The 15,685-nt window shown below is 41.2% G+C and overlaps 1 protein-coding gene across 23 annotated transcripts in view; it reads left to right on the top strand.

The window, feature by feature from the left end:
- Positions 1-15,685, top strand: part of GFM2 (GTP dependent ribosome recycling factor mitochondrial 2) — a 109,425-nt gene that overhangs the window by 21,106 nt on the left and 72,634 nt on the right. For all 23 annotated transcript variants that reach the window (XR_011525732.1, XR_011525724.1, XR_011525728.1 and 20 more), the window contains 4 exons: positions 5,991-6,079; positions 8,512-8,572; positions 8,827-9,006; positions 15,369-15,449. Coding sequence is in view for 7 of the 23 variants with exons in the window: in XM_070571640.1 (XP_070427741.1) it covers positions 5,991-6,079; positions 8,512-8,572; positions 8,827-9,006; positions 15,369-15,449 (411 nt within the window). In the remaining 16 variants the exon portion in view is untranslated. The remainder of the gene's footprint in view (positions 1-5,990; positions 6,080-8,511; positions 8,573-8,826; positions 9,007-15,368; positions 15,450-15,685) is intronic.

Below are 15,685 nucleotides of genomic sequence, written 5' to 3' on the forward strand. Positions count from 1 at the left end.
TCTCCAGATAATATTTGATTTCTTCTTTAATTTCTTCAATGATCCATTGTTTGTTGAGAAGCGTGTTGTTTAGTCTCCACATTTTTGCACCTTTCTCTGCTTTTTTCTTGTAGTTGATTTCTAGTTTAATAGCGTTATGATCAGAAAAGATGCTTGATATTATTTCAACTCTCTTCTATTTATTGATGTTTGCTTTGGTTCCCAAAATATGGTCAATCCTTGAGAATGTTCCATGTGCACTTGAGAAGAATGTGTAACCTGCTGTTTTTGGATGAAGTCTTCTATATATATCTATTAAGTCCATCTGGTCTAATTTTTCATTTAATTCTATTATTTCCTTGTTGATTTTCTGTCTGGATGTTCTGTCCATTGGTGTTAATGGTGTGTTGAGGTCCCCTACTATTATTGTATTGTTGTTGATGTCTTCTTTTAGTTCTATTAAGAGTTGCTTTACAAATTTTGGTGCTCCTGTGTTGGGTGCGTATATATTTATAAGTGTTATGTCTTCTTGGTGGAGAGTCCCTTTTATCATTATATACTGTCCCTCTTTATCTTTCTTTATCTGTTTTGTTTTGAAATCTACCTTGTCTGATATTAGTATAGCGACACCTGCTTTCTTTTGTTCATTATTAGCTTGGAGTATTGTTCTCCATCCCTTCACTCTGAGTCTGTGTTTGTCTTGGGGGCTGAGGTGTGTTTCCTGGAGGCAGCATATTGTTGGATCTTGTTCTTTGATCCATCCTGCCACTCTGTGTCTTTTGATTGGGGAGTTCAATCCATTTACATTTAGAGTGATTATTGAGACGTGGGGGCCTACCACTACCATTTTGTGTCTTGTTTTCCGGTTTTCTTCAGTTTCCTTTGTTTCTCGTCCCATGGTTTAATCTGTTCTGATGTAGAGCTGCTACTCTCTGTTGTTGTCCTTCTACTTATCTCCTCTGCTCTTGGTTTTGTAGCCCCTTTCCTTTTTTGGATTTTTCAGGAATGAGGGTTTTCCTGAGGATTTCCTGAAGAGGAGGTTTTGTGGCAATGAACTCCCTTAATTTTTGTTTATCTGGGAAAGTTTTTATTTCTCCATCGTATTTGAAGGATATTTTCGCTGGGTAGAGAATTCTCGGCTGTAGATTTTTGTCTTTCAGATTTTTGAATATATCATTCCACTCTCTTCTAGCCTGTAAAGTTTCTGCTGAGAAATCTGCTGATAGCCTGATGGGGGTTCCTTTGTAGGTTAGTTTCTTTTGCCTGGCTGTCCTTAATATTTTCTCCTTGTCGTTGACTTTTGCTAGCTTCACTACTATATGCCGTGGAGTTGGTCTTCTTGCATTGATAAAGTTTGGAGATCTATTGGCTTCTGTCACCTGAAGATCCATCTCCCTCACCAGATTTGGGAAGTTCTCAGCCATTATTTCTTTGAATAGGTTTTCTGCCCCTTTCTCCTTCTCTTCTCCCTCTGGTATACCTATAATCCTTACGTTGCATCTCCTAATTGTGTCTGATAATTCTCGGAGAGTTTCTTCATTTCTTTTAAGTCTTGCTTCTCTCTCCTCCTCTGCCTGCAACAATTCTATATTGCCATCTTCCAAATTGCTAATTCTTTCCTCCATATTATCGGCCCTACTGTTCAGAGCATCTAGATTTTTCTTAATCTCCTCTATTGTGTTCTTCATTTCCAATATTTCTGTTTGGTTCTTCTTTATCGTATCAAACTCTTTTGTGACATAGCTCCTGAACTCGTTGAGTTGTCGGTCAGAATTCTCTCTTAACTCATTGAGAAACCTAATGATGGCTGTTTTGAAGTCATCATCATTTAGGTTATATATCTCATTTTCTTTGGGATTGTTTTCTGTGTATTTGTTACTTTCTTTCTGTTCTGGAGATTTAATGTATTTTTTCATATTGCTTGATGATGTTGATTTGTGCCTCCGCATGGAGATAGAGTTTAGTTGCTCCTTTCACTTGTTTCAGCTGCTGCAGTGGGGGGAGCAGCTGTTTATACTTCACCAACCAGGAACCCTGTCCGTAGTTGCTACCTGGGCCTGGGCCCCTCTTCGTAGCCACAGTGGCCCTTTGGATTCCCTCCTCTGCCGTGGGGGCCGTCACAGGGGGGCTTCAGGCTGCAGGTGCCTACTGTTGTTGCCCACCTAGATGCGCTCTCTCCTTGGGGTCTGCAACGGTGTTATGGGCTTTTCCAGCGGCCAGGGGTGGGATCACTTATATTTGTCGCACCGTTGCTGTCGGCACCCACCAAATCTCACTTGTCCTCTATGGGTCGCAGGAGAGCTATTGGCATCTTCTACAGTCTGTGGTTAGTACACCTAGCTATGCTGCTTTTGCCCTGGGGTCTTCCAGCCTTGTGGCTGGCGGCTCGGTGCCTTCTACTGGTGCTGTGCAGAGGCTTTCCCTAAGGCTGCTGTGAGCCTGTAGGGTTTCCCCCTAGGCTACTAAGCTGGGTCTCTGGAACTCTCTCCAGCCCCAGTCCTCTCCGAGATCTCCGGCAATCCCTAGCCTCACGGGGTGGGCAACGGCAGCTGGGGGTCGCCCCGCCCTCTGGGATTCTCTCCGGGCCTCTCCCGGAGCCGTGAATGCTCAGCGTGGCCCCTCTGCTAACGGCACACAGAGAGTTTTGTCTGCTGCCCGGGCGGAGCTCCAGCGCTTCCCCTCCGGGTCGCCGAACCGGCCTTTGAAAGTTCCCCCAGCCCCGGTCCTCTCCGAGATCTCCGGCAATCCCTAGTCCCACGGGGCGGGCAACGGCAGCTGGGGGTCGCCCCGCCCTCTGGGCTTCTCTCCGGGCCTCTGCCAGGAGCCCTGAATGCTGGGCGTGGCCCCTCTGCTAATGGTAGACAGAGAGTTTTGTCTGCTGCCTGGCGGAGCTCCGGCGCTTCCCCTCCGGGTCGCCGAACGGGCCTTTGAAAGTTCCCCCGCCCCGGTCCTCTCCGAGATCTCTGGCAATCCCTAGCCCCACGGGGCGGGCAACGGCAGCTGGGGGTCGCCCCGCCCTCTGGGATTCTCTCCGGGCCTCTCCCGGGAGCCCTGAATGCTGGGCGTGGCCCCTCTGCTAACAGCAGACAGAGAGTTTTGTCTGCTGCCCGGGCGGAGCTCCAGCGCTTCCCCTCCGGGTCGCCGAACCGGCCTTTGAAAGTTCCCCCAGCCCCGGTCCTCTCCGAGATCTCCGGCAATCCCTAGTCCCACGGGGCGGGCAACGGCAGCTGGGAGACCTCCGTGCCCTCCGTGTCTCTCTCTGGGACCCTCCGGGCGCCCCGAGCACCAGGCTGGGTCTCTCCGCCAATGGCGGGGAGAGACTCTCCCCGCGGGCTCAGGTGTGCAACTCCAAAGTTTCCCTCTGCGTTTAGGAGTAATTGCGGGGGGTTTAGGTAGGGTTCTGGTCACCTGTTTCCACCGTCGCTCCTCTGTTGTGTTCTCGCTCCTGCCCTACATGTGTGTGGATCCTCTGGGGGCGTCCGTTGGAAGAAAGCCGGCCGCTTGCGGGTACTAGGCTGCCCGTCGGGGTCAGAGAGTTTTCACCTATTTCCACATCCTCCCGGAGGAAAGTCCATCCGCCTTCCGATGTATAGTCGCGTGGGTGTCTCAGACGTCCTGAGATGCTGTCTGGATATCCTTTGTCAAGCGATAAGTGTCCAAATAATTGTAGACTCGAAGGGCGAGAGACAAAGAGGACTACTCACGGCGCCATCTTGGCTCTCCCCCTAGTCCCCCTTATGACTTCTTTACATCAATTTGACACTTAATCATTCAGACAGATTGCATTATTTATAAGATTGAAATATACTGGAATAGGAAGTTTCTGAATTTGTGACACAGGCGGCTCTTGTTTGCTAATAATAGATGGGCTTTTAGCTAGCAGGTGGGATGATGAGAGTTTTTGTTTTATTTTTTAATATGTTTTGTTCTTGGGAGATTTATAATATAAATTTATAATGTAAATAATACCCCCCAACGTCACTATAGACAAAAATTAGTTTGAAGTGGATCATAGTGTTAAGCTAAATCTATATAGTTTCTAGAGGAAAAATAAAGTTATCTTCACAACCTTGCGTGTAGATAACAATTTCTTAGGACACAAGAAGCATGAAACATAAAAAAGTTGATTCATTAGTCCTTAACAAAATTACATCTTTTTTTTTTGAGTTCATGATAGTTTACATGGTTATGCAATTTCAGTTGTACATATTTCTTGTCTGTTGCCACACAAGTACCCCCTTCACCCCCTGTGCCCATCCCCCACCCTCCTCCCCCCAGAATTATATCTTCTCATTAAAACTAAAAAAAAAACCAAAAAGGCAAGCCGTGGGCAGTGAGAAAATATGTAATGTTAGATAAACTATATGAATGTTAAATTTCTAGAGTGCAATATTGATTATATGGGAGAATATCAGTCTTAGGAAGTATGTGCTGAAATGTTCACAGTACCTGTGTATGACCAAGGACTTGTATCCAGAATATATGAATAACTACAAATCAATAATAAAAACTAATAACCCAATTAAAAAAATGCCAAAGGTCTTGAATGGATACTTCACCAAAGAAGACATGTGAATGGCCAGTGCACACGTGAAAAGATGCTCAGTCTCATTGGTCATCAGGGAAATGCAAATTAAAATTACAAAGAGAGACCATTTCATACCTACAAGAATGGCTAAAACTAAAAAGAGTGATGGCAAATGTTGGCTGAGAATGTGGAGCAACTGGAACTCTTACCCATTGTTGCTGGGACTGTAAAATGTTACAACCACTTTGGAAGACTATTAGGCAATTTCTTATAAAGTTAGATCTACACTTGTCCTGTAACCCAACGATTCTACTCTTAGATCTTTATCCAACGGAATGAAAACATTTATCCACCAAAGGTTCATTCAGAATGTTTATAGCAGCTAAATTTATAACAGCCCCAAACTAGAAACAACGCAAGTGCACATCCACAGGTGGATAGAAAAACAAACTGGTACGTTTATGCAAAGGAATTTAGCAATAAAAATGAATGAACCAGTATACCCAACAACATTATGAATGTCAGAAACATTATGTTGAGCGAAAGAAGCCATGCTATTTATGTGAGGTTCAAGAATAGGCAGAATGAATCTTTGGTGACAGAAATCAGAATAGGTTGCTTATGGGGAAAGGGACATAAGAGAAATTTTTTATTTTCTGTATCTTGATTGGGGTAGTAGTTAGACCAGTGTAGATATTTATCAAAACTCATTGAGCTATACACTTAAAATCTGTATTTTATTGTATACAAATTTTACCTAATAAAGCAATCAAATTACAAACTGGCTTCTATTTTACCTAATGTCAGCACATTAGGTTTTTTATGCTCTGTTTCAGGGCTCTTGGACGCCACTAGGCACAGAAACTGTATGACTCAAACTACATGTACTGTGTACAAAAAGTAGAATTAAGAGAAGTCACACAGAAAAGCATATGAGAATTGCAACTTATGTAAATACAGATATCCACCTTTTTTTCCCCTTAAATCCTCTTCGGTTTACGTGAACATTCAAACATTCACAATAAAAATACATGATTTTTATCACATTAGCAGTTTTACAGTACACTCTTATTTGTTCTTTTTATATTACAACTGTCTGAATCAGTTAAGGCGAAAGTCCACGTTTCACAATCAGAAGACTGCCAACTTCAGTATTGTGTGACATGTGCTAGGTGAGGTGAAGCCAAACACAAAGTAGGTCTTCACCTTGGTTAAGTCCTTTTTCCGTGATTCAGTACCTCCCAGGCATTAATTCTCTGTGCCAACACGTTCACCCAAAGTGTTATTCTCAGTTTGAAGCACGCTCTTCGTCACAGTTCACTACATTCTTAGCTGTATAACTTGATAGCAGGAGAGTGGCTCTAGAAGTATAAGGGTGGTGGCACTAATTCTGTGCTATAATGGATTCTGAGATGTGTTTATTCCATGTGTGGTAACAGTTATTTTTGTCCAATATGTGTTTTTTTCCTAATCTTTGCTTTAGGCACAAACTCTCACAGTATGGAGGCAAGCTGATAAACACAAGATACCTCGAATCTGTTTTTTAAACAAGATGGACAAAACTGGAGCAAGGTATTTAAAGTGTGTTTCTTTGGCTTATCAAAGTAAGAATACAATTTGAGCTTTTAATAGTCTATAACTTAAATTTAAAAATATCTATTCCCTGTAGAGTACAAATATTACAGGGAATCCCAATTCAATCCCATTTAAAAAAAATTTCAAAGCAGCTAATTCCTAGGTTTAGTCACTCTGTGGGATCAGTAGAGAGTTGCTAGATGGTGAGTCATCCTGATTCTAGTGTAGAGGGGCTGTATCCTGTTTTCTAGGCCCGGGACGGCGTGATGTGTTGCTGATGCCCTGGCTCTGTTTAGAGCTGCATGTACCGTACAGTCTTGCATTGCTCAGGGTTACAGGGCTCCCTATCATTGCTAAAGGTAGAGGGTAGAGGATTGTTTCCTGCAGTTTCCTCAAAGAACAATGCTCTTCCTTGTCCCCTGGTTTTCTTTAGCTCCTGGGTAATATGCTTTCAATAAAGGGGAAGTGGGAGAGGAGAACATAGATGTTTTAAGAAATGCTGGGGGCCGACCCCATGGCCGAGTGGTTAAGTTTTCGCGCTCCACTTCGGCGGCCCAGGGTTTCGCCGGTTCGGATCCTGGGCGTGGACGTGGCACCGCTCATCAAGCTATGCTGAGGTGGCGTCCCACATGCCACAACTAGAAGGACCCACAACTAAAAATACACAACCATGTACTAGGGGTCTTTGGGGAGAAAAAGGAAAAATAAAATCTTTAAAAAAAGAAATGCTGAGATATAGTGGTAATGCTCAGAGACTTAAAGAGTGCAAGCCAATTTTCTGAGAACAGAATTCCAAATTCAGAGAAACAAGAACATGAAGGATTTGGAGAAAATGTGAAAGGGAGTGAATCAAGAATATAAAGGATTCCGGGGAAATGTGATAGGGAGAGATCCTGGTCCGTGATGTGAGAGTGGCAAAAACAAAACATCAACTGTCCCTCCCCTAAATCATAGGATGCTTTGTGTTTGTGTAACTCTCTGCAGTAATTCAAAGGCTGCTGGTTTAAAGGACTTTTATCTTGATTGTTAAAAAGCACAATAACCTTTGAAATGTTCGAGGCTCAAGTTCCGACCCTTTTCTGTTTGGATTCCTTGCTGACTGACAGCACCTGTGATGCTGGGGAGGGAGATGCCTGACTACTAGGCTGCTTCTCAAAGACACTGGGACCAGGGCCGGCCCAGCGGCTCAGCAGTTAAGTTTGCATGTTCCGCTGTGGGGGCCTGGGGCTCGCTGGTTCGCATCCTGGGTGCGGACCTATGCACTGCCTGGCAAGCCCTGCTGTAGTAGGTGTCTCACATATAGAGTAGAGGAAGATGGGCATGGATGTGAGCTCAGGGCCAGTCTTCCTCAGCAAAAAGAGGATGGTTGGCAGCAAATGTTAGCTCAGGGCTAATCTTCCTCAGGAAAAAACCCCAAAAAACATTGGGACCAGAGTGATCTGCATGTATGTATGTATAAATCAGCCCATGTACCAAAGATGGCATGTGTGCCATAGGTAGCCAACCACAGTGTTAGCACAGAAGTAAACAGCACAGCATGTGATACTAAGAATGCCTAAGGGGCCGACCCAGTTGTGTAGTGGTTAAGTTTGTGAGTTCCACTTTGGTGGTCCAGGGTTCACAGGTTTGGATCCCAGGCATGGACCTAGCACCACTTGTGAAGCCATGGTGTGGCGGCATCCCACATATAGTAGAAGAAGATGGGCACAAATGTTAGCTCTCTGGCAATCTTCCTCAAGCAAAAAGAGGAAGATTGGCAACAGATGTTAGCTCAGGGTCAATCTTCCTCACCAAAAAAACAAAAAAAACCCACCTAATATAAAAGTATAGAAAAATTAGTCAGGCTGGCTCTTGGAAGAAAGCTGGTAGTCATGCGTGATAGCAAATGTAGTTGTTAGAAGAAAGAATGTTGACTTGCAAGCACAAATCTTGCATTTGAATCCTAACCACAATTTATTATCTGTGACCTTGATGAATTCATTTAACCTTAACCTCAAACTTTAGTTAAGTGAAGCTCACAAAAATAATACCCTAAATATCTGTGTGGCAGGATTATGGTAGATACTCAGTTACTATTATCTGAAATTGACATTAAAAGTTTATTCAAGGGCTGACCCTGTGGCACAGTGGTTACGTTCCATGTGCTTTCCTTTGGCGGCCCGGGTTTGTGGGTTCAGATCACAGGCATGGACCTACACCACTCGTCAGCCACGCTGTGGCGATGACACACATGTAAAGTGGAGGAAGACTGGCACAGATGTTAGCTGAGGGCTAATCTTCCTCAGCAAAAAAAACAAAAACAAAGTTTATTCAAGGTGTCGTCTTATGGAAAACTGTTAAATGGTAAACATTAGGGACAATAAAAAGGGTTATAGTTCTAGAGAATATTATCAAACTTGTTTTAACTGTAATTATTTTGTTTTCTACAGTTTTAACTATGCAGTTGAAAGCATCAGAGAGAAGTTGAACGCAAAGCCTTTGGTTTTACAGGTTGGTTGATACAATTCGTTGATTAATAGGAATAGCTCCTTCTCATTTTCCTCATCAGTTTATTTCTTGTGACATATTATGTACATTTCTGAAGCTTTGTCACATCTTTTTTTGGAAGAAGTTGGGATAGGAATAAAAACAGGTGTAGATTAACGTAATAATGATAATAGATGTTTTGGAGAAAGAAGTTTTATCACCAGTGCAGTTCTACTCGAGCGATTATTTAATAATGTTAATCTCACTCTGATTTCTAGTTACCAATTGGAGAAGCCAAAACTTTCAAAGGAGTGGTGGATGTAGTAAGTAAAGAAAAACTTCTTTGGAATGCCAACTCAGATGATGGAAAAGACTTTGAGAGAAAACCCCTCTTGGAAATGAGTGATCCTGAACTGCTGAAGAAGACGACTGAAGCAAGGAATGCCCTGATCGAACAAGTAAAACGAATGCTGGGAGTTTAAGATTGCATAAGCATTTAGAAACTTGAAAAAATGTTTTATTTATTGTAAAATTTTGCATAAAATTGGGGGCCGGCTCCGTGACCGAGTGGTTAAGTTCGCGCGCTCCGCTGCGGCGGCCCAGGGTTCGGATCCTGGGCGCAGACATGGCACCGCTCGTCAGGCCATGTTGAGGTGGCGTCCCACATCCCACAACTAGAAGGACCTGCAACTGAGATATACAACTACGTATGGGGGGGTTTGGGGTGATAAAGCAGAAAAAAAAAAGATTGGCAACAGTTGTTAGCTCAGGTGCCAATCTTTAAAAAAAAAAAAATCACATGGAATATATAAAGTGTAATGAATAATAAAATGAACACCAATGTATGCACAAACCCAGCTTAAGAAATAGAACATTGGGGCCGGCCCCGTGGCCGAGTGGTTAAGTTTGCACTCTGCTTTGGCAGCCCAGGATTTCGCTGCACGGACATGGCACGGCTCATCAGGCCACACTGAGGAGGTGTCCCACATGCCACAACTAGAAGGACCCATGACTGAAAACACACAACTATGTGCCGGGGGGCTTTGGGGAGAAAAAGGAAAAAGAAAATCTTTAAAAAAAAAAAAAAAGAAATAGAATATTAGCAGTACTCTTGAATCCCCATGTCCACTTCCTGTTCATCCCTCTCCCCTCCACTAATCATCTACCCCATCACTATCTTGATTGTAGTGTTTGTCTTTCATTTGCTTTCCTTTCTAGTTTACTACAAATGCCTGTATCCCTGAAGGACTTAGTTTTCCATGTTTTTGAACTTTACAGAATTGTAATGATACTGTTTATATTTTATTACCGTGTTCAACATCATGTTGGAGATGTATCCATGTTAGTATGTGTGGTTGTACTTCATTTTCAATCTTTTTTTTTTCCTTAAAGATTGGCACCTGAGCTAAGAACTGTTGCCAATCTTCTTTTTTTTCCCCATGCTTTTTCTCTCCCAATCCCACCAGTACATAGTTGTATGTTTTTTTCTTTACTTGTGGGTCCTTCTAGTTGTGGCATGTGGGACGCCGCCACAACGTGGCCTGAGGAGCGGTGCCATGTCTGCACCCAGGATCCCAACTGGCGAAACCTTGGGCCACCGAAGGCGGAGCACGAGAAATTAAGCACTCGACCATAGGGCCGGCCCCCTTCATTTTCAATCTTGTACGGTGTTCCAGTATATGATTATACCACAATTTGTTGTCTAGTCTCCTGGGTAGGGACTTCGAGGTTGTTTCCTCTTTTTTGCTGTTACAAACAGTGTTGCTGTGAACATCTATCTATATATCTCCTTGTGCACCTGTGCAAGAATTCGTATAGGGTGAAACCTAGGAATGGAGTTGCTGAGTCAAAGGGTATGTCCATATTTTACTTTACCAGATGTTGAATTATTTAGAAAATTTTAAAACCATCAATTTTATAGTTAATATATGACTCTGGACCTCATCCACCCTCAAAATCTTAATGGAAAATAGCAAGATTGTTAATATTTATAATGTTGATAGGATATTTTTAGTATAGAGAGCAATAAGTAAAATATAACATTAAATAAAAACTCCCTGAATCTCAAACAGAAAAATATTTGTCTGAACCCTTTGATTTTTCACTTCTAAATTAAACTGTTCAAAATAGATCCTCTCATCATTAATTCTTTTCATTAGTGTTCTTTATATAGTGTTTACTTTTATTATTATTTTTTTTTATTTTTGAGGAAGATTAGCCCTGAGCTAACTACTGCCAATCCTCCTCTTTTTGCTGAGGAAGACTGGCCCTGAGCTAACATCCGTGCCCATCTTCCTCTACTTTATATGTGGGACGCCTACCACAGCATGGCTTGCCAAGCGGTGTCATGTCCGCACCCGGGATCCGGAACCAGCGAACCCTGGGCCGCCGAAGCGGAACATGCGCACCTAACTGCTCCGCCACCAGGCCGGCCCCTATAGTTCTTTTTGAAGTAATTATTTTCCACTGTAATACATAGTAATCATCACCTTTATCATTAACATAGTAGTGATCTTTGTTATTAGTGGATAATGCTTATTGGGGACCTACTGTGATCTAGCTTAAGTTCTTTACATGTGTTATTTAAGCCTTGCCACAACCTGTAGTATCCCCATGTTACAGGTGAGGAGACAGGCTCAGAGAAGTTGTCCTGAAGCTGGAAGGTGGCGGAGCCAGACTCTGCCCGGGGCTGCCTCAGTCTGGAGCTCCGGCTCTCGCCCCTGTGCTGTGCTGCTTCTCCAGGATGCGAGGGAGCATACTAAGAACAGAAGTGTAATCAGCGTTTATTAGTCAATCATGAGGGACATACTTGGTTCCTCTTTGAGGTCTTTTTGTTTTTGTTTTGTCTTTTACAAAAGAGCTGTCAGAATAAACCTAAGGAGGACTTTGTAATCTGGTTGAGGGGCCAGCATACACTTGCATATGTATTTCATTGTTCTAGGACGTGATACTGTGTAATGAAAATAAAGGAAAACTTCGAGAGTATCAGTAGGTAATAAAAGTGCTAATTACAAGGAATACATATGTATGTATAAAATTAGAGAATAAGACCACATTACACCCTTTAGGATAACTACTATCAAAAAACCAAAATCAGTGTTGCAAGGATGTGGAGAAATTGGAACTCCTGTGTACTGTTGGTGGGAATGAAAATGATACAGCCATTGTGGGAATAATATGGTGGTTCCTCAGAAAATTGAGAATAGAACTACCATATGACCCTGCAGTTCCACTTCTGGGTGTACATCCAAAAGAACTGAAAGCGGGGTCTCAAAGAGATATTTGTGCATCTTTGTTCATAGCAGCATGATTCATAAAAGCCAAAAGGTGGAAGCAATCCAAGGGTTCATCAACAGGTGAAAGGATAAAAATGTGGTGTGTGTATACACAATGGAATCTCATTCAGTCTTAAAAAGGAAGGAAATTCTGCCATATGCTACAACACAGATGAACCTTGAGGACATTATGGTATTGAAATAAGCCAATCACCGAAAGACAAACACTGTGTGATTCCATTTATATGAGGTATCTAGGGTAGTCAGAGTCATAGAGACGGGAAGAAGAACATAGTTGTCAGGGGCTGGGAAAGGGGAGAGTGAGCGAGTTGTGTCATGGGTACACAGTTTTGTTTTTGTGAGATGAAAAAGTTCTGGAGATTAGTTCTACAACAGTGTGAATATACTTAACACTGCTGAACTGTTCCCTTAGAAATGGTTAAGATGGTAAATTTTATGTTCTATTTTACCACAATTAAAATTTGTTTTAAGTTAGAAAATAAGATTAGTATGGACTAGAATCAACTTCTTGTGTTCTAAAGGTGAACAGTGATAATAAATAATACTTCTTGTGTACTTACTGTATGTTCTGGAAGCATAATTTGAATTGGTTATTTAATCCTTACAACAGCCCTGTAAGGTAGGTAGGTACTAGTATCCAAGGCAAAGAGAGCTGCTGTCACTTGACCAGAGTTTTTGAACAAGTTAGTTAAGTAGGGGAGCCATTTCCAGGCAGCTTAACTCAGAAGCTGTGCTTAACCATCAGATTTGCTCTTCTCAGGAGGATGGTTAGGTACATTTCTGCTATAGTTAGCTGGTAAAAGTGTGTTTTTCTCACCAAGTTTGAATGTTTTGCTCCCTTGTACATTATAAACTTTTGAAACTTATTAATTTTATTGTCAGCTGAATTCTCCTATTTCATATAGGCAGATGATCATGAAAAGAACATCAACTAGATAATTGTATTTTTATTACTGAAATGCCTACAACCCCCAAATTAAATTTATTCCGTCAGTGCAGGATTACAAATAAGATTAGTTCTTTTGGTTTGACTGTCTTAGGAGACCTGGTGAACATTCAGAATATTTGAGAAACACCAGATGAAACTTTTTTTTTCTTTTTTTTTTTTATTGAGTTATTGATAGGTTACAATCTTGTGAAATTTCAATTGTACATTAATGTTTGTCAGTCATGTTGTAGGTGCACCACTTCACCCTTTGTGCCCACCCCCCACCCCACCTTTCCCCTGGTATCCACTAAACTGTTCTTGGTCCATAGTTTTAAATTCCTCATATGAGTGGAGTCATACACAGATTATCTTTCTCTTGCTTGCTTATTTCACTTAACATAATTCTCTCAAGGTCCATCCATGTTATTGCAAATGGAATGATTTTGTTCTGTTTTGCAGCTGAGTAGTATTCCATTGTATATATGTACCACATCTTCTTTATCCATTCGTCTGTTGATGGGCACTTAGGTTGCTTCCATGTCTTGGCTATTGTAAACAGTGCTGCAATAAACATTGGGGTGCACAGGACTTTTGGGATTGCTGACTTCAGGCTCTTTGGATAAATACCCAGTAGTAGGATGGCTGGATCGTACGGTAGTTCTATTTTTAGTTTTTTGAGGAATCTCCATACTGTTTTCCATAGTGGCTGCACCAGTTTGCCTTCCCACCAGCAGTGTATGAGGGTTCCTTTTTCTCTGCAACCTCTCCAACATTTGTTACTATTAGTTTTAGATATTTTTGTCATTCTAACGGGTGTAAGGTGATATCTTAGTGTAGTTTTGATTTGCATTTCCCTGATGATCAGCGATGATGAGCATCTTTTCATGTGCCTATTGGCCATCAGTATATCTTCTTTGGAGAAATGTCTGTTCATGTCTCCAGCCCATTTTTTGATTGGGTTGTTTGATGTTTTGTGATTGAGTTGTGAGAGTTCTTTATATATTATGGATATTAAGCCTTTGTCAGATATATGACTTGCAAATATTTTTTCCCAGTTAGTGGGTTGTTTTTTTGTTTCAATCCTGTTTTCATTTGCCTTGAAGAAGTTCTTTAATCTGATGAAGTCCCATTTGTTTATTCTTTCTATTGTTTCCCTTCTCTGAGAAGGCATGGTGTCCGAAAAGATCCTTTTAATACTGATGTCAAAGAGTGTACTGCCTACGTTTTCTTCCAGAAGCCTTATGGTTTCAGGTCTCACCTTTAGGTCTTTAATCCATTTTGAGTTTATTTTGGTGAATGGTGAAAAAGAATGGTCAATTTTCATTCTTTTACATGTGGCTTTCCAGTTTTCCCAGCACCATTTGTTGAAAAGACTTTCTTTTCTCCATTGTATGCCCTCAGCCCCTTTGTCAAAGATAAGCTGTCCATAGATGTGTGGTTTTATTTCTGGGCTTTCAATTTTGTTCCATTGATCTGTGCACCTGTTTTTGTACCAGTACCATGCTGTTTTGATTACTGTAGCTTTGTAGTATGTTTTGAAGTCAGGGATTGTGATGCCTCCCATTTTGTTCTTTTTTCTCAGGATTGCTTTAGCAATTCGGGATCTTTTGTTGCCCCATATGAATTTTAGGATTCTTTGTTCTAATTCTGTAAAGAATGTCGTTGGGATTCTGATTGGGATGGCGTTGAATCTGTAGCTTGCTTTAGGTAGAATAGACATTTTAACTATGTTTATTCTTCCAATCCATGTACATGGAATGTCTTTCCATCTCCTTATGTCGTCATCCACTTCTCTCAGAAAGGCCTTGTAATTTTCATTATATAAGTCCTTCACTTCCTTAGTTAAATTTACCCCAAGGTATTTTATTCTTTTTGTTGCGATTGTGAATGGTATTGTATTCTTGAGTTCTTTTTCTGTTGGTTCATTACTGGAGTATAGAAATGCTACTGATTCATGCAAATTGATTTTATACCCTGCAACTTTGCTGTAGTTGTTGATTACTTCTAACAGTTTTCCAATGGATTCTTTGGGGTTTTCTATATATAAGATCATGTCGTCTGCAAACAGCGAGAGTTTCACTTCTTCCTTCCCTATTTGGATTCCTTTTATTCCTTTTTCTTGCCTGATTGCTCTGGCCAGGACCTCCAGTACTATGTTAATAAGAGCGGTGATAGAGGGCATCCTTGTCTTGTTCCTGTTTTCGGGGGGATGGGGTCAGATGAAACTTTTTTATGAACTAAGACACCCAGATTTATCTAAAAACAGCAGTTCACTGTATATATTATCGTTGGCTATATATTGTGCATTTTCTTGTATTTCTTTTGAGCACTCTGAGTAAATAACACTTTATTGAAATCCTTTATCTAGCTCTGGCTTCCCATGAATTTAGGAAACTCATAGTAGCATATCTTCAATTTTCAACCTCCTTTCCTTTCAAAGAAAAACTCTGTCTCTAGAAGATGTGAAGAGTTCCTTGGCCTGGGTAAGGGAGATCACGTAGGTGTTTTGGAACATTTGGATAATGTGTATTTATGGTATTTAGACTTAATAGCTGTGACAATAAATGCCAGTTATAGCTAAAGCCTTTCTTTACAGGTTGCAGACTTGGATGATGAATTTGCTGACTTGGTTTTAGGAGAATTTAGTGAAAATTTTGATTTGCTACCAGCTGAAAAGGTAAATTTTATTACTTGTTTACTTTTACCAAGTTTTACTAATTGAGTGTGGTTTGCATATTATTAGAAAATGCTTGCTTAAAAATTGGGGGAACATTAAGATAAAGTTACTGCTAATACAGGCACTTAAATAATGGCAGAGATTTACTATTCTCAGATATACTTTATAAAATTAGAAATTGAATCTTGTTTAATTATATTGAGTGAAGATAAGTTAATTCTTCATTCTCTGCAGCC

This window comes from Equus przewalskii, chromosome 13 (assembly GCF_037783145.1).
Source record: "Equus przewalskii isolate Varuska chromosome 13, EquPr2, whole genome shotgun sequence".
In the NCBI taxonomy this organism is placed as follows: domain Eukaryota; kingdom Metazoa; phylum Chordata; class Mammalia; order Perissodactyla; family Equidae; genus Equus; species Equus przewalskii.